General features: G+C 44.5%; 1 protein-coding gene across 16 annotated transcripts in view; it reads left to right on the forward strand.

Moving 5' to 3' along the window:
* Nucleotides 1-27,006, forward strand: part of CADPS (calcium dependent secretion activator) — a 220,801-nt gene that overhangs the window by 139,048 nt on the left and 54,747 nt on the right. For 4 of the 16 annotated variants that reach the window (XM_055804351.1, XM_055804350.1, XM_055804346.1 and 1 more), the window contains exons 14-20: nucleotides 208-372; nucleotides 9,324-9,425; nucleotides 10,360-10,423; nucleotides 11,180-11,303; nucleotides 14,692-14,709; nucleotides 21,432-21,536; nucleotides 24,183-24,289. In XM_055804351.1, coding sequence (XP_055660326.1) covers nucleotides 208-372; nucleotides 9,324-9,425; nucleotides 10,360-10,423; nucleotides 11,180-11,303; nucleotides 14,692-14,709; nucleotides 21,432-21,536; nucleotides 24,183-24,289 — 685 coding nt within the window. Of the gene's footprint in view, nucleotides 1-207; nucleotides 373-9,323; nucleotides 9,426-10,359; nucleotides 10,424-11,179; nucleotides 11,304-13,756; nucleotides 13,826-14,691; nucleotides 14,710-19,041; nucleotides 19,057-21,431; nucleotides 21,537-24,182; nucleotides 24,290-27,006 lie in introns of all 16 variants that reach the window. The other 12 variants (XM_055804353.1, XM_055804348.1, XM_055804356.1 and 9 more) reach the window with 7 other exon arrangements.

Here is a 27,006-nt window from a genome sequence, read left to right on the forward strand (position 1 = left end):
ACCGAGTTCCTGCTTCCTTAGTTTCTTTTTTAGTTCTGACTTTCTTTTGCTCGTTTGTTCCTTCTTTGCCAATTGTTATTTGATTTCAGTTGTTTCCTTTCAGTTTAGTTTCCTTTTGTTTTATTTTGAGTTTTTTTCATGCTTTCTTCTTGTTTCTTTCACTTTTGCTGCTGGCCTTGCCCCCCGCGTTTCAATCACTCCCCAAAGCCAACACATGGCAGAATTACTTGGTGGGTCACAGCCAAGTGCAGACGGCGAGGGGGGCAAAGCGTCTCATGCCTCTGCCGCTGAAGCGGAGACAAAAAAGGATTCCAAAAAGGAGTCCAAAAAAAGGAAAGATTCCAAATCCCAGCCGAATCCAGAGCCGAAAAGGTAAGCGAAAGCGCGCAGTGCACAGAAGTGTGTTGTGGAGGACACCGGGCTCCTGGGTCACTGAGCACACTGGGCAGTTTGTGTCCCCGTGGCGCGGGGAGACCCGCTGCAGCACCGGCGTTCGGCTCATACACTCTCCTGGGAGTTGGATGGCATTTGGGCACCCAAGACCCATGGTGGGTCAGGGCATTGAGATTTTTAGGTGTGTTTAGGAGATGGCTCGCATGGCATGTAAGGGATGCATCCAGGCAAGTGAAACTGGCTGCTCTCATTGCCCCTCTTCCATAGGCAGGGCGCATCGCACCAGGAGGCTCCTGTGGGGATAGGACCTGGTTCAAAACCTTTTTGACTCGTAACAGAGAGGAGGTCAGATGCTGGTCATGGCTACCCCGTGTATCTCCTCACAAGGTCCAGCGTAGCCAGAGCTGGAGCCTCCTCTTCATCAGGGGCCCGTGGCAGGAGGTATCTGACAGTACTGGTTGAGGTGACAGCCTGCCATTCTCTCCCTGTGGGGCTGGAGAGTTGTGGGCTCAGAAAAGATGTCTTGTTCTAAAACCTGTGAGGCATGTAGACCCCAGTCCTGTGCCCGTACAGCTGCCCAGGGCTGCGCGTGGCTGCTGCACCATGCTGGGGGGCTGCTGGGCACCGCCAAAGGGGCAGCCCATCCACAGATGGGCTGTTCGAGTAATTAATTTAAAATATTCCAAGAAAGGGATGAGACTTTTGCTATGACTTAGCTGTCTTTAGCTGATGGTTGACGTCACATCGAAAGGCTGAAGGTTCCTATTCCTTCGTGGTCACTGCCACGTCTGTGTTGCCTGGGGACTGCAGGAGGGTCAGTGCTGGAGCTGCGAGGCTGCGGCGTTGCACATTCCCACCGAGGGCAGGCTCTGTGTAACGCCCAGCAGCTGGGTACGGAGCCCACGGGGAGTGCTTTCTGGCTTCTGCCATAGGAAGGTCATAAAATGGGACCACAGGGGGTCTGAGGGAAAACATGACTCTGTATCTTGCGTGTCTGCTATAAGAAATAGGAATATCTGAGTGGAAGAGTCACGATTTCTTTTCAGAAAGCTGCTTAGACCACATGCATCATGCATTTGTGAGCTGGCTGGCAGAGAGTGACAGAAAGCCAATATTTACCCATGCAGTCCTTACTGGCAGTTGCGACGTGTGTAAAGCTGGGTTCGCTATAGCTACATCCCTTCCTCCCACCTGCCATGTCCATACGTTGCTCGTTGCCTTAGGGCTGGCCATGCTCTCCCCAGGAAACCTATAGCTCATGGTGGAGTTGAAAATGTTCCATGTAAGATTTGTCGAGGTGGGAGCACACCTGCCCCGGGGCCCAGCACAGCGTCTGACACGGGCTCTTGCAGCAGCCGTGCATTGTATTGCCATTGGTATGCATGGTGGTCTGGGAAAGAGTCAAGTTCTGAGACATTTTTCTGTTTAACAAAGGCTTCTTTTTCTGTTGTAACCGAGAAAGTGTTGATTTTCTTTACAAAAGGAAGTTCCTTCACTTTTAGACAGTAAAAAAAAAACCCAAATGGGTGGTTTAGCTTTCCCCGGAATGAGGTTGGCTGTCAGTCAGAATCTGCCACCCGGTAATGAAGGTCGAGCGGGGAGATAATTTCATGTGGCTATCAATCTCCTGTATTAGCAGCAGACAGTGATGGAGCTGAGGTGGGCTGTCTGTTTGTATCGTGTTTGCATAAGGTCAGGCAGTGAGACAACAGTCGCTCGCAGTCAGCGGGGAAGTGCAGGCGGGCTGCGGTGCGGATGCTGAGGACAGCCTGAAGGTCAAGGCTGACAGGATGACAGGCGTCAGCGTGGGGACGATGCCTCCTCGCCTGTCCGGCTCCCGCCTCAGCGACACGGCCACTGCACTGCAGCCGGGACGGGGGCAGGATGGCTGCTGGTGGAAATGCACCTCCAGCTTGGAGGTGACCGTGAGGCTGCAGCAGGTGAAGTGGTCAGAATGGGAGTTTGGGGACGATTTGGAGCCCTGTTTCTTTATATGTCACGATTTGGTCTCCTCTCCTCCTTTGAGCTCCTGTAGCTTATTCAGACCCCAGAAAGCCTGACGTAATCTCTCCAAACTGAGGCGTTAATCACTGCTGCTTGCATAGCAGTCCCCTTAAGTTTTATGTTAATTTCATCATTTTCCAAGTAAAAACGAAGTGTAAATTGCTTGTCCAAAGTTTCACCTGCTGCGGACCCCTGCATACGTAAGGTGCAGGCTGCCAGGAAGGCAGGGAGTGCTGAATTCCCGCACGGCTGGCTGCTGCCCGGGCGCTCGTTCTTCGCTAAGGCTGAGGAACTCGAGCCCTTCTCACTGTTGTGGCCACTAGTGAGTTGAGAACAGGGTTTTGTCCACCAGGTATCACTGGATGCCATTTGTAAATTCCTACTGTTGTGAAAGATGGTGTGATTTCTGATGTATCGATCTACGTGACAGGTGAGGAAAGTATAGTGTTATTCAGATACCCAACTGCATTTGCTGCGGGGTTATTGCTGTCTGCCTGCTCTTGGTACCACCGCTGTAGTACCAAGGCTGTTTTGTCAATAGTCCTCTGAAAAGCTAGCGAAGGCAAGAACCAGGAATTGCTTTGAGAAGACGGCATGATTTGGGGTAAAATTATGAAAGATTTTACGTGACCACCAAGGTCTTTCCCTGCTGCTGTTCCCGTGATGGTGGCGGTGCTGCCGATGTCGTTTGACGGCAGCGGGGTGATGTGTTGGAGGAGCCTCGCTGTTCCCCTGCCTGCGCACAGGAGAGGCATTGCCAGGCAGAAAGCTGAGCTCGGCTGTCCCAGGCACAAAGTTAGAGCCTAAACCTTGAGCAGTGGTTCCGGCCCCTTTCCAAGGAGCGACCTTGGTTTCGCTTCTGCCTCTTTTTGATTTAGGCATATAATAACTGTATTTTTCAACTTTAAATTTGGCACCAAAAAAGACTCTTTCTGTGCTTGTTAATCCTGAACTTTTAAAAATAAGGCTAAAATATTGATCGTGTAGTTACTAAGTATCAGCAGACACCAAGCTTATCAAAATCAGGAATACTGGACTGAACCCCCTCCAGCCTGGTAATGACTGAACACCATCATTTTCTGCAAGTTCTTTGATGACTATTTATCCGAAGTCCAAGGAGCTACAAGTCTCTCTGTTAATTAATTTGGTATATTAGTAACTTGCCCTTTCCTCTGTAAGCTGTATTTTGCAGCATCAAACTTCTTTTCAAGAAGTAGCTCTTTTGTTAGCTACCATTACCATTGGCTTTCATTAGTTTTTGACAACTGTAAGCCAGCAGAAATAAGGTTATTGTCATAAATGTCAAGGAACTGAAAAGTCTGCATCACATATTGGTAATTTTTTCTGTTGTATTCTGATTACGTATCTGGCTGTTTCACGTAAAGGCAAGATTTCCCTACAGCTAGTTAAAAAAGCAAAATAGGACGGGTTTGGTCCCTTAAAAGAAGTAGTAAATATGTGGACACCTTATCACAATGTCTTCATCTGCTTTCCTAGTGCTTTGTGTGTAGCTCCCACGTCTCAGTCAGATGTGCAGCCCTGGCTGCAGTAAGACAGGTTAAAATCTGGCAGGGCGAAATGCCGTGACCTTTCGTTGGGTGCCGGCTGCGTGTCCCAGCCAGCCCCGTGATGAGCTCGCGGTGACACAGTAGGCGCGATGGCTGTCTGTCGGGTAGGATCCGGCATCTGTGCTGAGGGGAGGTGGGTTGCCAGCCCCCAGCAGATAACCAGCTCTGTGCGGCCGGCTGACGTGATTCATTACAATGGGTGTAGGATGGCAGTGCTCAGAAACCATCCGGTTCAGCCGCAGTACATCAGGGGTGTAGATCGCACACGAGAAACGATGAGCCGTGACTTGGCTCGGTGCTGCAGCATGGAGGAGAGCCCAAGCAAAACGAAGGCAGGAGTTGGGAGGGTGAAATGGCTCCCATGCTCCGCAGCATCCCGAGCAGGCGGCTGGGGCATCGCCCAGGAGAGCGGGCGGAGGGCTGGGCTGAACAAAGGGCTTTCAGCCGACAAGTCGCGCACGGTGTGAATTCCCAGAAGAAAGGGGAGTCGGGGAAAATCGATGTTTGCTGAATAAGCCTTTTTTTTTTTCAAGGGGTCTAAACAGGTGGGCTCTTTCAGGTCAGATTTGGTGGGGGCGATGCAGGAGGCAGCAGGCAGGCAGCTGTGATCCTGCCCACGTCCCCAGAGCCAGTCCCTGTGCAACCGGTGGGACTTCGCGCGGGCAAGCCTTCCTGCGAGGGATCCTTTGAAAGCCTATCCTGACACATGCCGTCCAAGGCACTAATCATCGATGTTTACTGTATAGCTCATATGTGCTGCACCTGGCAACCAGCAAGGGAGCTGAAGGCAGCACGTGTTTTATATTTGAGTTGTTACTTAAAAAATCAAATTATTTGCATCAGTTTTTGACATTGTTTTTTTTCCCTTGGCTCTGCATGCCAGGGCTCACAGTGCGTGCAAAGATCTGTTTGCTACGTGTAAGCAATATTTTCCCTAGTAAAAAAAGTGTAGACAAGTTAAACATAAAAGGTGTAAAAGATGATATGTCTTTTCATTTGAAAGCCGCCATGGTACTTCATACAGGCGTATGTCAAAGAGATTAACCCACTGGAGCTATAGTGTATATTTATAATTGCATACAAATGCATGCTATTGCTTCATATATTGGTCTTTGTTAAAAAATCATTTTGATATATTTGTTTTAGCAGCATAACTAGCCCTGGGGGCACTGAGTATAATTAGAAAAGGGCATGGGGGGAGGCGGGGCTTGCAGAATAAAGCAGTGGCCTTAGGATCACGGGTCCTAATTACAATTTATAATTAACCCCAGAATTTGCACAAGCCATCTAAGCTAAACAAGGACTATCATTTTTGCTTTTTAAATTGCCACCCTTTTTCTTAATTTCGCCACCTGCTTTGTTGATGTTGTTGTTTCCATGGCTTAAAACTTAAAAACAAGGGGGGTAGGATTAGGAAAGTGGCATTTAAAACTTTTCGTATGAAATATTTACAGTGGGGATTTACTAGTTCAGAGCCAACATAGTGAAGCTGCAGCAGGAGTGATCTGAAGCTTGTTTACTTATAATTAAAAATAACCTTATTTATTTTTCCTGCCTTTTTTGCCTTTCTGCTTCTCTCTCTGTCCACAACTTCTGCCATACACCTCAGGTGTCCATGAGCAGGAGCTACAGAGAATTGGGTGAAATCGTGTCTCCACACAGATGGAGACGTTTATGTTGTCGACCTGAATGCAGAGGCCCAAACCCATTTTGTCCCTCATGCATCTGTATATACCATGTAGATACAGAACGTTTTTTTCACCCTTTTGCTCTCTTCTCATTCCCCACCGCTGCTTCAGTGTAATAACGACATGGTTGTGGATTGCGTGTGAGAACTTCCATCTCCTGCAGGTGCATTTTAGCTAGCCTTGCTGCTTGGTGGAGGGGTTAGTGCTTCTGTCCATGAGATCAAATACCAAATATCAAAAGCTGAGCTTGGAGACCTTTGCTAAAAAACAAAATTGCCAATAAGCACCAGAACGAGCCAGTGCAACTTGAGCTTCTCCTGGGGATCTTTTTTCAGCCCCATCAGCCACGTACTGGAATTGTCTAGAGCACAGAAGTTAATCTTAAATTATAGCAATGCTAAGCTATATACCCTTTGTGTTCTTGCAACAGGGAAAATAAATATGTTCCCTCAAAAAGATTACATTTTCAAAGTCTATTTGACTTGAATATTTAATTAGGTTTCAAAATTATTCAGCTAATAAATTAAGTGCAGGGCTTTGGGTAGTGTTTTTCCAGTTCTATGTATATCCTGCATTTGTCACTAATTAATGAGTTCCTAATGCTTCAGCTTCTGGGAAGATGAGCAACAAAGATTAACATAACTAGTAAATCTGAAGATGTGCAGCTGGGTTATAGTATTTGAAATTTGACAAAAACATTGGAAGTATTATTATTTGTGACATGGCTCAAGATGGGGGATTGTGAGGAAAGCAAAGATGACAGAACTGGTGCTAACCACTGTGACAACAACTTGAAAAGCAGCCGACATGACATCTTTCCTATCATGCTGCCGAAAATGTCAACTTTGTGAAGGACAGTGAGAAAATGGTTTGCCGAAAATTTGAAAGGTAGATTCAAGAGATGCTCATCATGTCAGATGCAATATAGTCCACAGCTGGGTGAGAAAGGGAGTCCTTGCCATGGTGATGGCTCTCAGTTGGCAGGCCCTTCCAGACATCCGCACTGCTCCAAAAACGGCTACAGCTGACCTGTAGATTGTCTCAAGTTTGCAGTAGCGTAAGACGTGAGAGCAGCAGGCGTTTGCACCGCATGGAGGGAGCAGTGGCTGGAGCCACCGGGTTTGGTGTTCTCCTGGCTCACAAAGACCCTGAGAAAGATGATGACCAGGGGGTTAAGCCTCCATGGTCTACGCACGCCTTGGTAGTTGGGTTGGAGCCGCTTGGGGTGTTATGACTTGGGTGAGAGCCACGTTGGCCAGAGGTTCCCTCTGCAGAGCCTGCCCTTCGTCTTCATGTGGGTCAGGGTTTTCAAAGTAATGCTTCCAGCCCAGCTGGGACACGACGCATGCTGTCACATCAGCCTGTTTCAGGTGTCCACCGTGAGTCTGTTGTGTGGCAAGTGCTGAATAACTGGTTCTGGCAAAACTGAAGCCCTTTGAATACAGTGAGAAACTGTGATTCATGTGAGAGGGCTGCGACCCAACCCGAGCTGTCAGGTCCTGCCATTAAATCTCACCGGTTGAGGTTATTGACCCAGCAAAGGGTAACATAACTTTCAGACCATTTCCAGCCTACCAGCAAATCTCTGCCAGGGCAGGCGGCTTTTCCTACCTCGTTTGTCAGCACTGATGCAATTAACCTAGTGACACTCTGTGAGCTGTGATGGGTACAGGGGGAGAACTGAATGCCAGAAGTCAAATGAGGGCTTCAGCCCTGCCCCTTAATGTATGGCGTTTATTGCGGGCTGCCTTGAATTATCTGCTCTTCTGCTTGGGAGCAAACCAGGCGCTGTGGGGTGCACAGCATCACAAAAGGCATGAACATCTCTGTCTGAATGTTAAATATTTTATGGAACTTTGGAATAAAAATACATTAAGCATGTTCAGACATGAATTTTTGCTTGATATCTAATTTGGGTTTTTTTGTGGCTTGCTCATTTCTTCAAAATAACTAGTCCTAATTAGGTACTAATGAGACCAGATACATACTTCCAAAATTGTTTATGAAATGTGTTCCCCAGCTGAGACATTTTATCCAAGTTTCAGCCTAGATCCTTTTTCCTATTTTTTTCCTTAATACACAACTGAATTTGGCAAATAATCAAGTAAAGATTTCTGATTAAATGCTGTTTAAATTTAAATACATGCCCTGGTATTCGAGTCTTTTTCTGTGTCCATGTTGCAAATTTTATTTAATGTATATTTAGCTTTAAAATTTTGCAGTAAATATCATGTACAGTATGCAAGTTCCTCTTCCAAAATGTTTTAATGGGTTTTTTTTCACCTGTGTTGGAATATCAGAGTTCGTATTTATGATATTAAGAGCTTACTAAATGCAGGGTCAAAGAGAAATGCTTCTACAGATTTTATAGCTTTTAATTTTTTATAGCCTTTTTTTTTCTTTTTTTTAAGTTTGGGGCCTTTGATTCTTTAAGAGGAAAATAAAGCCAACCAATTAACCCCTGACAGGAGGTTCATTAGAAGCTTTGTAATCCCTTGCCAAGTCTTTTGTATAGCCAAACCAGTCTAGTACTGCGGATTTATGCAGCTTAAGCTGAACACTGGAGGAGGCCTTTAAGTAAGAACATTTGTTCAATTTTAAGACATCTTACATTACCTAAAGAGCGGCTGTGCCAGCAGAGTTGCCCAGGAGTACACAAACCCGTAGACTTTTCTCGCCGGCAGTGGGGAGCGGTGCCGTTGATTGTCTGCCTGGCCGATGCCTTTGGTGGATGGATTAGAGTCGCTCGCTCCTGTCGCCTGGGATGCTGCTGCACAGCGTATTTTGCCGTGTGGGTGTGGGGGAGAAGGAGGGGATTGCTGCTTTCGGCTCTCGGATGGGTTGGCATCGGCAGAGGTACGGGGTGGAAGAGCACAGGGACCACTGCATCATCCAGCCCCGGGAGAGCTTCAGCAGGGTTCGCCTGCACACTGTGCTCTGTGAAAGACGAGAAATACCCCAAGGCAGCAGGACCTGGGTGTCTCACAATGCACTCCTGTGCACTCCTGAAATACAGGGGCGTCCTAAATCGTCTGAGGAAATCTTTCATTAATTGTATCAATGTGCTAATTTTTATAAATTAAAATGAAGGAACCAAAAAGTCATTGCATTTTCAGATGCAAAATGCACGGTTGCTCTCCAGGCACATTTTGGCAGGATACATTGGAGATGGTTCACTTCAAGAAATCACTATAATGGGGTGATTCAGCAGTTCTGAAGGAGTGCAGAATTTTGTATTCTGTTTGTATATGTGCCTGTTGTCAATATTCTTTTATGCTGTGAATTGTGTTAATTTGGCAGCTGAATTTTTCTGCAGAAATTCAGTCCCTCTTTTGCCAGCCGTGGGCCCGATCCTGCAGTGAGGGCTGGCATTGCGCTCCCTGTCATATACCTATAGATTTAGGGGGGGATTCTGCTTTTTCTGACGGCTCTATCGCAGGAAAAATAAGTGGGGAGGGGGGTTTCCACATCTAGATTATCACTTTGAGAGGGGATATTTCTTTATTTGTTTATTTTTGATATCTCGGCAGTGGTGCTGCCGCAACACCTCTGTCCCAGGCCTCTTAGCTGGTGACATCCCTCTCCAAGAGGGCAGCGTGCGTGTGCTGTGGGGGTGAGGTACCAGGGTGGTGAGGTGGAGTCCGAGTCATTCGTGGCATTTCTCCTCCAGGCCTGACGGCATAGGAACTGTGACTGTGGATGAGAAAGAACGTTTTGAAGAGATCAAGGAGCGGCTTCGTTTGCTTCTGGAGAATCAGATCACGCATTTTAGGTAAAGGCAGAGAGCCCAGGCTGAATGCGAGAGGACTCATTTCCTCCCAGCTCCCTCCTATAAGCAGCAAAGCCAAAAGGCAGGTTTTGAATGCATAAGGGAATTTTGCATAAGTGGTGAAGACCTACACAGGGCAGTGAAGCTTGCACTGTAGCATGCTTGTAGCTGGAGAGAGATTTTCAAATATACAGCCTTTAAAGGGTATTTCAAACCATCTTGCTCACATAAGCACTGTAATGCTGTGGATTTTTTCTAAAATTTAACAGAAAAAAAATCTTTTATCCTCTTATTTCTCTGTTCCCCATTGCTCGGTTATCACCCATTTATTTTCCCTTCTCCCTAGTATCCGGACAGACAGGGCTTTCTGCAGGGATCACACTGTTTAGAAGGGATGGATCCTGCCCCCACAAAATGGACTGAATTGCCTCCAGCACAGAGCCGGCCCCTGGGCTGCTTGTGCACGTTTGCACAGACGGATGATGTGTGCACGCACACAGGGTCCCTGCGGGAGCCCCTCGGAGCTGCCTCTCACCAGGGACAGTGGCTGGTTCAGCTGGTTACCTACAGCCTGGTGCATCGCAGGCTCTCCGGCTGGCAGTCAATGTCCTTTCCAGAGTGGGTTGGGTTTTTTTTCCTTTTTTTACAAGGAGATGACATTTAACTCTCTCCTGGGAGATCTAAAAACTCTCCAGGTGACACCCAAATTTAATAAGCTGCTAAAACTATCAGCTCATTACTACCCCATATTCTGGTTTGCTGCCTTAGTGTCCACACCATCAAACCCTTTTGGAAAGGTCCCCTATAGAAAGACTGCTCGTTCCAGGCAGAGGGACTAGAGAATTGTTTAGGCATATTTAGGAAACCATCTTTATAGCTCTGGAAAGGCTTGTTCACATGCATCTGGTGTGATGTTAACATGATGTGGTTTTCCTAGGTACTGCTTTCCATTTGGCCGTCCAGAAGGTGCACTAAAAGCTACTCTATCGCTGCTGGAAAGGGTAAGTCTAAGAATAACAGAGTGTTTAAATTTACCTGTATTCATGTGTCAAGAAGAGCTTGAGGAACTGTTGGTTTTGCGTAGATGTGTCATTAATAATAGTTGATACCGAACTGTGGGGGTTTAGGTGGGGTGATGTCTCCTGCTTTAGCTCAGAGGCAGGTGCGTAGCCTGGCCACTAAATGCAGCTCAGCTTGTGTCCGCGTTCATGGCAAGGGTGGAGGATCTCGCTGGCAATCATCCGTGCCACAGACCCTCAGAAGCAATGCCTGGCTGCTGTCCGGTGCAATTCCCATCTTGAGATAGACTTGCTACCCTGGGTGTATGAAACATGCTCACCATCACCCTCCCCATCCCTATTTCAGCCTTCCTGTTGCTCTGACACCCTCCTCACCTCTGCTGACCCACAGCGTGGCCAAGCCCAGACCTAAACCCAAGTCAATCAGCAGAGCCTGGGAAGGGCATAACATTGCCTGGCACTGGGCAAGCTGTGATAGATCTTAATGCCATGCTGTAAAAAATCAGCACAGGTTTTAGGGCATGCCATAGGGTATAGGTACAGAAAGGGAATAATACAGCAGGGGTAGGTCCCACGTCTCAAGCTGGCCAAGGTGACCTTGTAGTGGGTCCTGCATATTGTACACATACCTCGAGAGCCACACAGTGCTAGTGTAGGAAAGGAATTTGTGTGCTGGGCTTGGAGAAAAGCAGTTCTGTGTGCCCGATGCCACAACAAATCAGATTTTCTTGTGTCAAGGTTCTGATGAAAGACATAGTTACTCCGGTCCCTCAAGAGGAGGTAAAAACTGTCATCCGTAAATGCTTGGAGCAAGCAGCTCTAGTCAATTATACTCGACTATCAGAGTATGCCAAAATTGAAGGTAAGGCTCTTTCTTTGTGAAATTACAATTTTGTTATGTTTCTAGGCGGCAACTGTGGCTGGGAGCTATTTAAAAGAAGCTCATTTGCTATTTATTCACTTGTCAATAAAACTGATGTGATTCTGAATCATTTTTGTGGTTTTGGCTTTGGAAGCAGTTAAGAATGGAAGCTATGCAAAATGTTTCTTTTTCTGGAAAAGAGAATGGAAACAGTTAAAAGGAACTGTAGCTTTTTTTTTTTTTTTTTTTTTTGCTTTTGATCGTTAGTTCATTTGGCCAGTGGTGTAGTATTCAGATTCATGTCGTGGTTTAAAAAAACAAATTGAGAAATACTTGGGATGTCATCTTTGCAGCTGAAGGTATAGTGCAGCTAATTGCTTGTGACAGTGGAGTTCAGGAAACAAATGAAAAATAAGAAGCTGAAAAACTGTTTAATCTATGCTTAATCATTTGTAGCCAATTTAAAATGTCTTTTTTCTGGGAGTGTTTCATTGTCTTTGCAGTTTGCATAGCAGTCATTGATCAGTGATCCCACACTTGCATCAGATTTCTTTCTTGTCACTCTAAATCTGGCACAGCTGATATTATTGACCTTTTAAGTTATGGGAGAATAATAACCAGTGACCAGAGACACATGTAGCCATCAAAAAGACATTTTAAAGCTTGCTGGAGGATACGTGTCAGCTGAAGCTCTACAATCCAGTCGTTCTTTACATGTTAATCAGTATACGTTGGTACCTTGTTGGCTGCTATTCCCAACTTGAAACTCCTACCCAACTTTACCCGGGTTCCCAACTGCTTAAACTTGTATGTTCCAGGTGAATGGTATGTTCTGCTCTAGACTTTGGGTTTCTGTCATGTGTGATGTGAAGCTTTCCCACAGTTGAGATTATCGTTGTTTGCCTCTAGGACAATATTGAGAGGAGAAAAAAAAAAAAAAAAACAACCAAAAAAAAAAAACCAAACCAACAACCACCCCAAAACACTCCCTGATTTGTTCTTAGTTCTTGTTTATGTAAAAAATTGGGTTATTATATGACAAATTGTCCAGGTTCTGTACATGACATGTCCTCTCTTTTTCCATTTTTTTCTGTCTAATGATGCAAATTGTGTACCAGTGGTAATGAATTCATTGTTATGCATCCAGTGAGAAACACTTAAGAATTGGGCACTAAAAGGATGTTTATCAACTCTTGACTTGGTAATGAGAGACAAAAATAGAGAGGGAATGAAGGTTTCATAAGCACTGTATTATCAGGCAATTTATGGAAGTACTGAATTTCACAGGATATTTTAATTGGTGTATTCTGTAAAATGCAATGTTTAAATATACTTGACGAGGATGGAGAAGGACTGAGAATCAAAAACAGCTTTTCTGTTGATGGATGCTTCTACCCAGGGCTGGCTCCCTTAGGTTCTCTGTGTAAATATCACTAACTCGTTGGTAAGATTTGCTCTCTTCTTTCAGATAAATCTATGCAAAAACAAACTTTATGATCTGTAAGTAAAAATGCATTCATTTCCAAAGTAGACCAGTTAGTGTGTACTTTTCCTTTTGTGCCTCAATTCTTCTTGGTTGTGTTAATTATCTGCCCTCTTTTTTGCACTGTGACTTTTAGGTCTGGGAATACTTTGAAGCAACAAACCTATTTTTTCCAGCTACCTTTTGAGAGAAATAGTTCATTCCACACTACCTGCTCTCTTCTGCTTTTCTCCTCCTTTATCCGTGATTGGCCACAGCCACTTTTTGATACTCTCTCTATAAAAGTGGTTGTAACACCAATTTCCAAGCATGCTGGGATTGTTAATTTGAACAACCCAACATCCGCCAGCTGCATGCATCAGGTTTTCTCTCATGAGCATAGTCCACTACCTGTTCAAATACTTCTTTAGAAGAGCAAATGACAAGTTTACCTGGGTGCGATGCGTTTCTGCGTGCCGTACGTGGCTTTGAAATCCTGCTTTCGAAAGCTGATGTGTGAATAGCCATGTGTTTGAGAGAGTTGTGTCAGAGATGCAGAACCAAATCAGTGGCAGCAGTGCTTGAGGCTATGCTTATGAAGAAATACCTGTGAAAGCCTTAGATACTGAAGGCTGAAATCCTTAGTATCTCGGAGCCTTAAACCAGTGAAATTCTATTTCCCTCTATTCATGACGTTTTGATCATTATATTCTTGCAAACAGTTCAGAGCAAACCTCTAGAGTCATGGTCACAGCCTCTCTTGTGACTCATGGGCATGCTGAATGGTTAATCCAGTAGATCTCCAATTTTAACCCTCTTTTTTTTATTATTTTATTTTTTGTTTTTCTTCTTCCTTTTATCCTGTGTGTATCCCAAAATACTCTACGGCTACTTTCCTTTTAACCTAATATAAAGTTTTCCTCTGACCTATAGCCTATAACCTCTTTGCCTCTGACCTAAGCCTCTTGCATGCCCAAATCCTCTTTTATAGGGAAAAAGAGAGAAATGTATGAGCATCCTGTCTTCTGCTTGGCCTCTCAAGTGATGGATTTAACCATTCGTGAGTACCTACCACCCTCCTCTCCATGCTGTCCTCGCTCTTTCTGTTTTCATTACCTCCAGAAAGTCCAGATCCAAACCAACTCACTCTCCTTGCTTCAAGTCTTTTAGCATTGGCTTGTCTGTTGCTTCTGTCTGTGAAACCCAGTGTGAGAAGTCCAGTCACTTTTTATCAGCCTAAACCAGGTTAGACAATTAACCCATCTGTTTGTGATAAACTCAGATTGTCTGTAAGTTTTTTCAGTTCTTCTTTATGTCCATGACCTGAATGCATTTTTACTTTGCTTCCGTGTAACCCCAATTTGTAAAGTGCTTGTCACTGGTACACAATCAAAGGTAGCAGCTACATCGGGGAGAAGTGAGCTAGAGGTCAGATAAAGGACACTTGGGAAAAGCCATCCCTTTTGCCTGCGTATAAGGTCTTTACCCAGTCCTGTGTATAAAATCGTATAAGGCTGTCCTTTCTCTGTACATCAGATCTTACATGTCTCCTGTCTGTTAGCTCTCGAGCGGAAGGATGCACTTTACTTGCTCTCCTCCTCGATTTTTTTACTGACTCTTTGCACCGAGCTCTGGAGGGGACACCCCAGCCCTGCTGTCACTTGGAGATCCCCTCTGTGTCCCCAGAGCTCGCCCTCTCTGGTTTTCTATTTGTACAGCGTTTTCTTTCACCTCGGTGAAGGGAGCTTCTTTGGTAACCCCATGCCTTGGGGGGGGTGGGGGGTGCGGCCGGGAGACTTTTCTTCTTTTCAAATGTCATATATCACGCATAACTGGGGGGCTGTGCGGTCCACTTGCTCATTAATCCTGCATCTCTGTTCTTGTTTCTCTCTTTTCTCTCCTTGTTGCTTTCTCTCTTTCATATAGAGAATCAAAAGGACGCAGGTGAACAATTGTATATGCATTATAAATTGCTAGGACTGTTGAGTTATATTTATTTTGTTTTCTTTTTCCATAGCTCCTTAAGATATGTACTCCTTCAGGCTGAAAATGGAGATGCATTAATACTTAAGGAGTTAATTTGTGCTGTCTACTTAATCGCCTTTTCCTCCTTCCTTAGAATAGAGTGTAGATTAGAAATACCTTATAGAAATGTAGTATCTTCTTAGGGAAGAGTTTTAGAGGAGAAGCTAAGCTTTGTAAAGAGAAAGTTTCTTGGTTTCCAAAAGAACTGCAGCTCATTTTGGGTGAAAAAATATTGGTGATTTGGCCATTAACTTAACACGCCTAACAAGCACATTTATAACTAAACTAACGTTCATTTTTGTTTTTCATATCTTCTGTTTTATGCCTTGATGGGAGGACTGGGTTTTTAATTTATTTTTTTCTATTTTTTTGTTAATGTGTAACAAACGATCTGGTGGGACAGAAGTCGTGTTTGTCTCTCGTTTATAACCTGTGGTGACATGTAATCAGGCACAGGCTCGGCTCAAGTGCCCATCTCTTCAGATGGAAGGGATGGCGGAGCTCTGCAGCCCCTGTTCTCGTTTCTGTTGTATCCCAGAGTCCTAGTTCAAAAGTCCTTGAAACCTGAACTGTTCATTTCTTTTTGTGAGTAGATTGTTCTGTTTGGGGGGGGTGGGGAGGATCAGGTTGATTTCAACTCTGTTTGCAAAAAGAAATTGCTTTTAAAAAGCAGTGCAAGTTCTGCCCTGGCTTCCCCAGACCTTCGCAGCTCAAATTTGGGCCATGATCTAGAGCTATTGCATGACAGTAAAATTAATTTTGAATAGCAATAAATATTTAGAAAATGGAGAATATTTTTTCCTTACGCCTATGAGGCTTGCAAATAAACAAATAGCAAATAGAACAATCCCAGCTATTACCGTTAACTATGGCACATCAAAGTGAGCGCAGGCTGTTGTGGTTAAGCACAATAAATGCACTGAGCATCACGCAGTGGCTCGTCGTGTGCTTACAGTTTAGAAATTCAGAAGGACGTTTCTACAGCCCAGCTCGTTTAAAAATAAAACTGCTTCTTCTTGATGCTTGGAGCGAGTGAAAGGACGCAGGGAGTTGTGACTCTGCTGCTTTGTGCCCACAAATCTTCCGTTGTCTTTAAAAATTTTCAGGCAAGGTCAGCAGGACTCAACTTGAAACCAGTTCCTCAGCTTAAGTGGAGTCAAAAGTGACTGGGGTTTGGCCTGACTTTTTATTTATTTTGCCAGAAGCAAGAATAAAAATAAGATGCTGAAAACAACTTCTTTTTAAACACACAAATGTCACCCTTTGATGTCCTTTCTCCTGAAAAGTGTGTAGTCTCTTGCCTTGCTTTAAAAGTATTGAAATAGAACATTAAATAGAACACTATGCTAAAACAATTAAAGATGAATGACTTGCTTGAATTATTAATCAGACAAAACTACTAACACTCAGATTAAGAAGTGCAACCTTTTGATAAGTGTTTGTCTGCTTATTTATATAAGTCAGGAATCCATCGTTCCTTTAGAAAGGAATAACTTCTTCATCCCTTAAGCACAGGATTTGTGAGATGTGCTGCACTGTGTTGGAGTGCTGTGGCACTGAGGGATCCCATCAACACTGGTGCCACTTTGTGCTGCTGGAGTTGGGTACAGGCAGCCTTAGGGATGGTGCCAGCCAAGGCCACAGCTGTCTGTTTGACGATTCGTTGCGTATAGGTTTTAAGTATATTTTGCTATAAGGTTTTTTTGGTTTGTTTGCTTTTGGACTGAGTATTTCTCATGTTGTGGTTTGGTTTGGTCTCTGTAAAGAGAGACTTCTCATGGTACTGCTGAGTTGATGCACAGAGAGGAGAAGTGAAGGAGATGTGGGGATGGACGCAGGTCTTGCCTCAGTGCTTACTGCCAGGGTGGCAGAGCAATGGGGCACAGACTGCAAGTGGAAAGTAACTGGAGAGCAAAGGGATCCACTAAAGTCCTATTGCTCTGTCACCAAGGGAAATCAGCTACTCTTGGGATGTCCAGAAATGTCAGGATTTTGCTTGGCTGGCAGCCTCCCACTCCCCTATCCAGGCAAGCAGGGCTGCGGCGGCACAGCATCTCATGACGCTGCGTTGCTGGCATGCACTGTCCTCCCCCAGGTCTGTCCCCCCGGCCAGGCTGGCGGGGAAGCCTGGCTTCCCTCAAAAACACAACCAGCAGTGGTGCCGGGGTGGGTGCAGAGCCAAAACCCCACAGAGCAGTGAGGGGAGCCGTGGTGCCCGTGCAGAGGCAGGCATCTCTCAGTGCCTGTGACAGGCTGGGGACCCGGGTGCACCCACAGGAGAGGGACTGAGCGTGGTGGCTTCGGCTGCGTCAGCCTCGGCTGGCGCTGGCTGTGGAGCATCTTGTACATAGCGCTCGCCCCAGCAGGCATGGAAAGTGTCCTCAGCTGAGGAAGCGGGTGCAGAAGAGGTCGGTTTTTGACTAGAGCAATACAGCAGATTGTTAAGAAGCAGTGGTATTTTTGAAGGCATTTGTACTGGCCCATATCACGGTCCCCATGCTCACTGTACGTCACTCGCCTTCCCTATTTCTGGATCTCAGCCTGGGAAGCTCTGTGCACACATCCATAACTCTTAGTGAGTGCACTGAAGGATTAGTAGCTGAGCTGCCTGTTGCTTAACCTGGTCTGAGACAGAGTGATTTGTGAGCCGAGCCACTGCTGAGCAATCACTCCCAGCATTTGTGATAAACCACAAAGCTTAAAAAGAAAATACAATTACGTTCCTCAAATAAATATGGATGCAAAACGTATGAAAACATCAGTCTTTGTATGCAGCACTGGAGACTGAAGTCATAAATCAGTCACACACTTTTAACTCAGGCATGACTACTACCTGTATTCGTGTGCTGCTGAACTGCCGCTTTATTTATTTCCTTCCTTGAAGTGGCATTTGGTTGTATTTAATGAAGAATTGTTACGCAGCTTTTGAGGTTTCCTTGTGCCCTTTCAAAGGCAGTGTTTAAAGCAGTATCAAAGTTATTGCAAGAGCATCAGAAATCACAAAGATCTGCATTGTGCTGTTATCTTTCTACAAGTCTCTTCCCAACTGCAGAGCAACTTGCTGCCTGAGGCATGAGATACAGTTCTGGTATGCAAAAATTCTTCACGAGGCTGAATAATCATCAGAAAGTCAGGAGATCAGTTCTCTTTTCAGCATGCTGAGATTTGAGAGCTGAATTAGAGTCTCCTTCTGAGTTGAAAAAAAAAAACCCACTTTTCTATGAATGTTTCTTTCTTTTGAGATAACACATCTTATTTTGAAAGAAAAAAATGCCATCACAGAAATCCCTTTCAGTTACATGCAAATTCACCTCACAAATATAATAAAAGGCTGCTTGCCTCATCCTCAGGCTAAGTCCATTATTCTTTATAGTTATCTTCAGAACAGCAGCTCTTTTTATCATTTTCATGATTGGCTCGCAAATGAACACACACATAACACTTGTATTCCAAAGCCTTTGGCAGGGGTTGTGTATTTTTAATTATTAAAGGAAATCATTGAGCCAGTGGCTATGCTTTTAAAAAATATGAAAAGTCAACAATGCTCTTCTCCTAAGGCAAGTGCAATTCTCACTGTTGCTGATGTGTTCATAGCACATCCATCCACCAGAAATCACGGTGCTGAGTGAGAAATATGTAGTTTGAAAACCTTTCAGTCTGTAAAGAGTCACACACAATGAATTGTATGCAATATACATACCAGAGTAGTGCAGATCTTTTAATATACCTGTTACATGCGTTGCAGGCTGAAGCTTATTGCAAGCGCAACACCATAATTTGCCAAGTAATCCAAGTTTTTGCCAGGATCTTATTTGCAGGTATCATCCTTAAAAAGCTTAAAAACCTTTGGCAGAAGTTTGTCTGGAAAAGACTTTGTCAGGTTGTAAGGAAGGAGGAAGCTGCCCCTGCTTGTGGTTTCAGTGATGGAAGCGTTTAAACCTTAGCCATTTGACACATGAGCAAAATACAAGAGCATTTCTGATGCTAAATGCTGTAGTGAGGGATTAGGAAAAGGACAGGGAAGAAAGAAAAGCCGAAGTGAAACAAAACCTGCCACACACACTGCAACTGATCGCTGGAAAATGCCGTAAAACCCATCCAGCCTTATGCAACTCCCTGGCTCTGAGCAGGAGCCAAGACACCCTGTGAAAGGGTCCTCATGTATCATCTCCAAGACCCGGACCCGGAGAAACAGGTAAACTCCCTTGCCTTACGGGGCATTGCAGTCACTCCCCCATTTCTAATTTACAGAGGAAATGAATCGCTGTCCTTAGCTAGACCTTAATCTTTTATATTTTCTTGCAATAAAGAGGCAACAAAGAAACATGTGGGTTGGGGCTCACGAGGTGCTCGGTACCCCCAGGAAGGCAGAGGACTTTCTCTCTCCTCTCGTTCACCTTCAGGTGGTTTTGCAGCCATCGTGCAAGAGCCTTGGATTTAGGTCTAAAAAATTTGAACGCTCAAAAGAGCTGAATATTTGTGCAGATTGGGCCAGATCAGAATTACATCAAGAGTTTGCTGCTTAACCTGCTGTAATCCCTTGTGGAAGCTTGTTTTCGAGAGGCGGTGGTGGCAGGGAGATGCCAGGAGCAGGGGCACAGTGCTGGGGGGGAGCTCTCACAGGCCTCCCGAGAGAAGTGAAAGCCACCCCAGGGTACGTGCTGACAACTGCACAGCAGGAGCCTCCTCCAAGCTGTTCTATACACGCTGCACTAGAGATCTGTGAAGTCCCGGTGCTGCTGCATCTCTTGCCTTTTCCTCCTCTTCCTTCTCTGTTAATGTCTTTTCCCTAGGACAGAAAACACTTGCACAAGTCAGGCCAGTTCAACACTGTGGGGTCCGGACATCCGTGAAGACTGAGATGTGTTTTTCAATGGGTAGCTGTTGAGGAGGCAGGGGATGGACTCACGTTTGAGGGTGCTTGAGGGTCACAGCACTGAGAGATGGCAGTGGGATGCAGTTCTGAGATGCGATGTTATCCTGGCTTTGATGCTCTCAGGAGGAGCTGTCTTTCTTTGACGCTCCCAGCTTTGAAGCCTGACGGACTCCCCTGGGTGGCGAGGGATTCCCACCACGCAGTTGCCAGGTGTGGGTGGGAGGAGGTGTGTGGTCCCCTCTCCCCATGGTCCCTTCCCATCTGGGGATGGCGGCACAAGCTGCTCTCCATAGCGATGGGCAGTAAAATAGTCTTCCTATATCTACACGTTGAACTCCGGAGCCATCAGTGAGCAGCCAAATTCTTGCTTATGTTTTAAATTAGAGTGGAAGTCATGAGGCCAATGCCCAAAAAGCAGTTATTTTTGTTCACTTGAGGCTGAGAGGTTTGCTTCTGGGGACAAAGCCACCTTTGGTAAACATTGAACAAGGATCAGCATGACTCCAGAGACGAACGAATAGATTTGCTTTTCTTGTTATGAGAAAATAACAACCAAAAAAAGCTAGGAACCAGTAGCTTAAAACTGAGAGTCTGAATTAAATCATTACACAGCTTAAAAGACTAAAAATGTGTGTGTGTGTGTGTGTGCATTGTATGGTGTTTATATACGTATGTATTTCTATCTCTATGTATGGAGAGGGGAACCAACCTCATACTCTTAACTCAAATATTCTTTATTATACTTTGATAAGTGTTATAATTCTGTGAGAATTAAAAGCAATCAGAAATCTACTTTGCACAAGCCAACCGATTTTTTTTTTCCCCCACTGGAAAATGCAAGCAAAATGGCAAGGACTTTTGGCAATAGAATGTCCAGATAAATATGCCAGATTCCTAGCAAATGGCATGATTAAAAATAGTCACAATGCTGCTAAAAACTGTTATTAAATGGAATAGAAACTATTGTGTTAATATATTCACAGTATATAATTTATTCTCTGAGTGTATGTAAAAGGAAAGGCTATTTTCTTTGAATTTTTCCTATGCTGATATTGTAAACTATATGACAGATGGGTCAAGTCCTGATTGCAGTATTCTAACATTTGGAATAGCAAGTAACATATTTGATAGAGCTGGCAAGTTTTTATATATGATTCAACCCAGAATATAAAAGCCACTAGAATTCCAAGTTGAAAATAATTAAATGAGCTGGAAACGATCAGGAACCACACATTTTTAAGTGACAGATTTTTTTACATGTTTAAATTGCACAAGAATATTTTATAGCTCCCTTTAACCAACAGTGACGTTTAATTCTAAAATGTGTAATTGATATTTGCAAAGCAATTAATTGCTGTGGCTCGTTATTCTATTGCTAAATGTACCTAAGCATCAGGGTGCTGACTTGAAGTCATCTTTTTTAGTTCACCTTTTCTGAATTCCAGAGTTTTAACTGAATTAACCTTTCTCGGTTTCCTACTGCGGCTGCATGAAGTGCAGTTTCATACTTGCATTGAATTTTTAGCTTTCTGATTGCACGGTACTGTAGGATGTTGAACCTGCTGACTTCTAGAATATGTGTTGTCAAATGGTGTCATTACTGTGTAATACTTTGAGTACTGATAAGCAAAAACCCAGCAGCTTATTCCATTTGTATTTGATCATTTCTGCTTATGTTCCTTTCGAAGTTTCCATCTTTTTGTCACTGTTGATGAAGTCATTTGTCTCTTTACTTTTGGCGTCTCTCTCCGTCATGCACAAGCAGCCCGTCCGTCCAAGCCTAAGCCACCGGCTGGGCCACCATCATCTCCTCAAACGCAGACTAACATGATAAATCACATGCTCAAAGGCATGGCCAAACAGCCGCCAAGTACTGTAATAGTCTTCCTTCCTTTTATTCAGTGGTTTTCTAGTCTAGCAGTTGCTTGTGTAGCAGTAGAAAGCTAATTCTCACGTGCAGCTTTATACAAAATACCTAGCGCGATGTGGTAGGTTTTAGAGATTTAGAGGTAGCATTTATTTCAAAATGTCCACATTTTTTTGTCTAGCAATGTCTGACATATGCAACATTTTCAAATATCAACGTCAGCACAAAATAACATTGTTGTTGCATAACATTTTGCATGAAAACTATAAATATGTATGAGCTTTACATGATGTTGGATGAAATGTTTGATAAGTATATCGTATACGTTTCATGTAACTGTCAGTGCTCCAGCTATCTTAGCAGAATATTCTGATGTATAGTAACTTAACCAGGGAAATATTTAAAATAAGAAGAAAAAAAATTAAGATTGACATCTGCTGGCTGCCAAAGTTGTATAAGCATCAATATTTTCTTTAAAGACAGCATCTCTGAGCAGTTGTTCTTATTAACACTTTTGTCTTTTAGTTGTATTTGAGAGCAGATCAGTGTTGCAAATGAGAATGGGCCTGATGCTGCTCTGATCAATGCAGAAGCTTCCCCTTGGCTTCAGAGGTGCAGAAACAACCAGAGCTTACTAAGGGACATGACTTTGGTCTCCTTTTGCAAAAGGAAGAGGTTTCTGCTTCTGGTATCTGGTGAGGTGCTGGACTGAATAGGAGAAAGAGTGAGGAGTTAACCAGCAGTTCTCCAGCTTCAGTGTTTGCCCAGTAGATTATATTAAGGGGAACCTGGATTATTTTTTTTTCTTTGTTTCTGGTGATACAGGAAACAAAAGGAAAACTGGAGAAGCAACCCCCAAGGCCTTGATATTTGGCATAAATCAGCAAAAATGGAGAGTTCATTTGCACAGTGCTTTACCATGTTGCATCTCTCAGCCAAGCTGAGCGCCTGCGATGCCACACTTCAGCTGACTGGTTTGCTGAGCTCCTCTGAAAACCAGCCTGTGGTACCTCTCGCTCAGACACCCAAATACGATCATTTGGGAAAATATGGCTTTTGTGGGAAATTTGTTACCTTTAAGCAGCTATTTGGGGAAAACTAGGAACAGGCAAGATTTTGAGGGGGAAAATTAAGTCCTCAAAACTGGCCAAGCCCTGAGCGAGGCTGGGGTTTCTCCGCTGGTGACCCAGCAGAGCAGTGCCACCTGCATGCAAGCACAAATTTCTGTCCCATAGGGAAAGAAGACCTAAACGCTGGCAAAAACTAGTGCGAGCAGAAGGCTGGAGTGAGATGCCCAGCCAGCACCTTGCAGGACCCAGGCTGCTGCCTTAGCTGGGCTCCTTTGGAAATCCCAGGGTGGCTGCTAGTAACGGCGCCTCAACGCATGCACTGCTAGCGTTCTGCTGTGCTGGGGACATGCAGTTTGTTGTATGCTGCTCATCACAGACTGCTTTAGCTGTTTGGGTTTTGGGGCTATTTATGAATTATCCAGCTTTGATATCATGGAGAGGCCAAAACAGACGCTGGTGCAGAGGTCTGCACCAAAGCGTGATGCTGTTCTTCGCCCTAGCTGCGCTGGAGAGCCACGGTTGGCACCCGGCTCTGAACCAGAGGGACACTTCTCTAGTTAACATGGTGATGTGCTGCAGCGTAGGTGGATCCCCAGGGAGCAGATGATCTGCTCTGCTTCTCCCCAGGGCAACCATGGCAGGGAGATTTTGCACACCTCAGGGCAGTCAGCCACCGTGTCAGGTCACAGAAACCTCAGTTGCACTCAGCCAGCTTTGCAGAAGCTGTTGTTCAATAAAAATGTGATTATTTTCTTTTTCTCTATAGTACTTCTAGTGAAATACTCTAAATGTTCCAGATTGTTAGCACCTCAGATGTTTGTTATTAACAATATAAAATACCTAGAAGAATGTAATTTAATTATTTTTAAAAGTCTTCAGAAGACTCTGCACAATAGCTCAACGTAGCTAAACACGAAGCTCCAGGATTTAAACTCTTTGGTTTGTTTGCAGGGTTTTTGCTGTAAAGTTGCATCTCTTTTCCCATATAAATCCTACCTATGAACACCTAGTGGGATTTACCACTTTCCACTCCCTCCAGCATGCGTAAATCCTTGACCCTTGTGGAGTTAAATCCTGGAGCGAGGCAGACCTGCAATTTTTGCTTTCAGTTGCAGGTGACCTTCAAATTGTTAGAGTCTGACAATTTATTAAAAGTGCAGACAGATTTGTTTGAATTGATCTGCTTAAAAGAATTTTTAAATCATATAGACATGATGTCGATAATAGCATCATTTACATTGAAGGATACATAACGTTCATATGTTAGTGGCCAGATGCTGTCTTTAGGGAATGCGATGTTCTTATTTGAGCTAATAAAGTGTCACCATAAAGCAAAACAACTCTGACGGCATTGTGAAATTTGGAGCTGGAGCACTGTATTTTTATAGTATAATAACGAGTGTGGCTTTCTGGTTTGCTCAGTACTAATTATATAAGCATTTAACATATGCATGAAAAGATCTTTAAAGCTGTAGAATATTATGGGATTTTATTTTTTTAAAAAAAAACTCTAGAATAACTTACTGTACGTCTAGCTTTTCATTCTGCCTCCCTTTTAACTCAAGTTCTTGTACTACAGAAAATGTAGGCCGGTTAGTCACACCAGCTAAAAAATTAGAAGATACAATACGTCTGGCAGAGTTGGTAATTGAAGTCCTACAGCAAAACGAAGAACACCATGCGGAGGTGAGCAGCGGCACCCTGCGAGGTCGTGTCCCCCAGGTCTCCAGCAGGCTCCGGGGGCTTGCTGGGACCTCTGTGTATTTGTGTGATGTCTTCCCAACTGGTGCTGGGTTATCTTCTTTAAAAGCCGAATGTATTCTTAGCTAATGGTGCTGGAGTGTGCCGAAGGCAAAGTGCAGGTCGGGAAGATTGCTTTTGCAGAGGGGAGGGGGGCTGAAGGGGGAATTAGGTTCTGCTCTCCTCTACGTCAGTCCGCAGCCTTTCGTACTGTGCCAGCAGGAGACAAATCTGCCCAAATATACTCACCACTGACTACACACAAGAGCAAACCTGTCCATTTTTCAGAATGGTCCTATTTCAGAACAATGTCAGGAGTTTGTGCCTCCAGACAGCATTAGCGGGGTCCCTGCAGCAGCTTACCGCTCCTGCTGGCCGGAGCCGGAGCGAGGAAAACCATCACGAACCAAAGCAATTCTTGTTGTGTTCCTTTCTGAGCGTTCAGGTTGTTTCCAGGGGTTTCCCTGGCCCCCTGCGGTACATGATTAACTCATCTGTCCTCCTGTTGGCCTCTTCTGCCTGGGCTTATTGGGAGTACCTCAATTAGTAGTCACGGAGGTTAGGATGGATAATTCTCTGTTACTCATTATTGGGGTTTATCTGAGGCCTAATACAACTACTCTTAACTTTTCAAAGCACTTTAATGGAAAGATTCATGTTTTAAAACCACTGAAACCATGTCATAGTCAAATAAAGACCAGAAAATCATGAGACTTGATCCTGGAAACACTTGACCCCCCAGGCAGCTGACGTTGCTGGCTCTAGTCCCGCTCTCAGCACGTCGGGACATTTCTGCCCAAGCAAGTGACGTTACGTACCCGTGTAAGTACTGGCAGGATTGAGCCCTGAGTTCTCTATAAATCTGGTGTTCTTGAATATGTATTGAAAAGTTAATAGTTTTAAAATTCAGCGTGAACAGTTATTGTTTATGACTGTAGGTAATGTGACACTCATTCACTATTTTCTCTTTTCCTTCCCATTGAGATAAATACATATATATATATATATACACTCAATATATTTTGCATTAAGAGCATTTGATAAATAATGTCGCAGTCACCTACAAATCATTCCAGTGTATATTAAATTTGCAGTATAATTTAACTTATTGATAATACACAACAATCCACAACACCCAACTAATGCCTGATTGCATATTTAAATTTCCTCCCTGTTTTTCTACTGTTCATTCAATCTTGGATGATCCTGGCAGGGGAAAGAGGTATGTGACTAAACCGAGTGAAATGAGTCACTCCTGTCATATTTCGTGCATGCCCTCTCAGTGCCATGTTTCCTACTGGGATTTTACCCGGGTTGCCCTCGCTTCCGTAACTTTGACCGAGGAATGTAACAGCAACTTCAAGTCGGCTGCTTGCGGAGCTGGTAGCCTGACAGAGGAGGGTAAATGTGGCATAGCAGTCCAGTCCATGCATGTAGCAATGGGTATATTTTACGAGCGCTGCAGTTACATCCCAACACAACCCTACCTGCCTGGACTCTCTCCTCAGCCTGTTGTTACCTCTGTTGTTTTGCATTCACCCAACCTCTAGTACACTGTGGTGGAGATGGACTAAGTACTACACGAGTGCCTAGAACGGTAGTGGTCTTCCTCTGGTTTTGTCTGTATGTGCCTTGTACTGGATATACAGTATTTATATGTAGAGAGAGAATATACGGGGTGAGGAGTGAAAGAAGCTTCATTTTTACCAAAGTGAGGGGGTGCTCGAGGGCACTGCACTAACCTGTCCGAGGATAACGAGTGTTTTATTCCACTCATCACCAACACAGGCTGGAAGTACATCCAGCCAGGAAGGAGCTGTTTATTTAAATGCAGGTTATTTTGGAATAGTAGACTTCTGACCGAAGCAGTTACAGGGCTGGTCGCGCTCAGCCAGCCACGCCACCGACATCCTCACCAGGAGGAAGACTCAGAACTGTTCTCCAGCTTTTGTGTCGCGAGGTTTTGATTAGAGACAGAAGGTTAATGCCAACACGGATAGGAGACGTCCCAGTCCCTTGTTCTGAACGATGGCCTGGAAGGGTGAAATTCATCCCTCTGCAGAAGCCCAGCACACTGTTGGTGCATCACTGAATCCCTGTCCTGAGGGGGGCTGTGGCATTTCAGCAGCGGACCGGCAGTCAGCCAGCTCTCTGCACACTGTGACTTGCACCCAGCGGAAGAGAGAGGAGAGGCTGGGTGGTTTATCGCTGATTTTTTATTAAGTGTTGTAGCCACATTATGCTCTTGCTGTGCAATGAGAATTGCTGAGGTATTGCACTTCTTGTTTTTCAAATTCTTCCAGGTGAATTTTTTTGACACGTTGTCCATTCACCTGGAAAAGGTTTGACCTGCAAGGTGTGACTCTTCTGTCTGCTTTGGATGTTCAGCAGAAAATTAAATTGCACCACTTACTGAAGCAATGCCTTAATACCAACAGTGTTTGCAATTAAAACATGCCCCGTTTCCCCCCACATGGACATCCAGGCAGACTCCCTAATGAGAACCCAGAAAATAATGCTCGGAGCATGGAAAATGTTCAAAAATCATGACCACAGAAGTGCTATGTCTAGTCAGTTGGGTTTGTCTTACCCGTACGAAGGAAGCAAACCAGCGCAGGCAGAAATGCAGCAGGACCCTCATGCCTACGTCTGTAATCTGTGAG

Source organism: Falco peregrinus, chromosome 5 (genome assembly GCF_023634155.1).
Source record: "Falco peregrinus isolate bFalPer1 chromosome 5, bFalPer1.pri, whole genome shotgun sequence".
Lineage (NCBI taxonomy): Eukaryota > Metazoa > Chordata > Aves > Falconiformes > Falconidae > Falco > Falco peregrinus.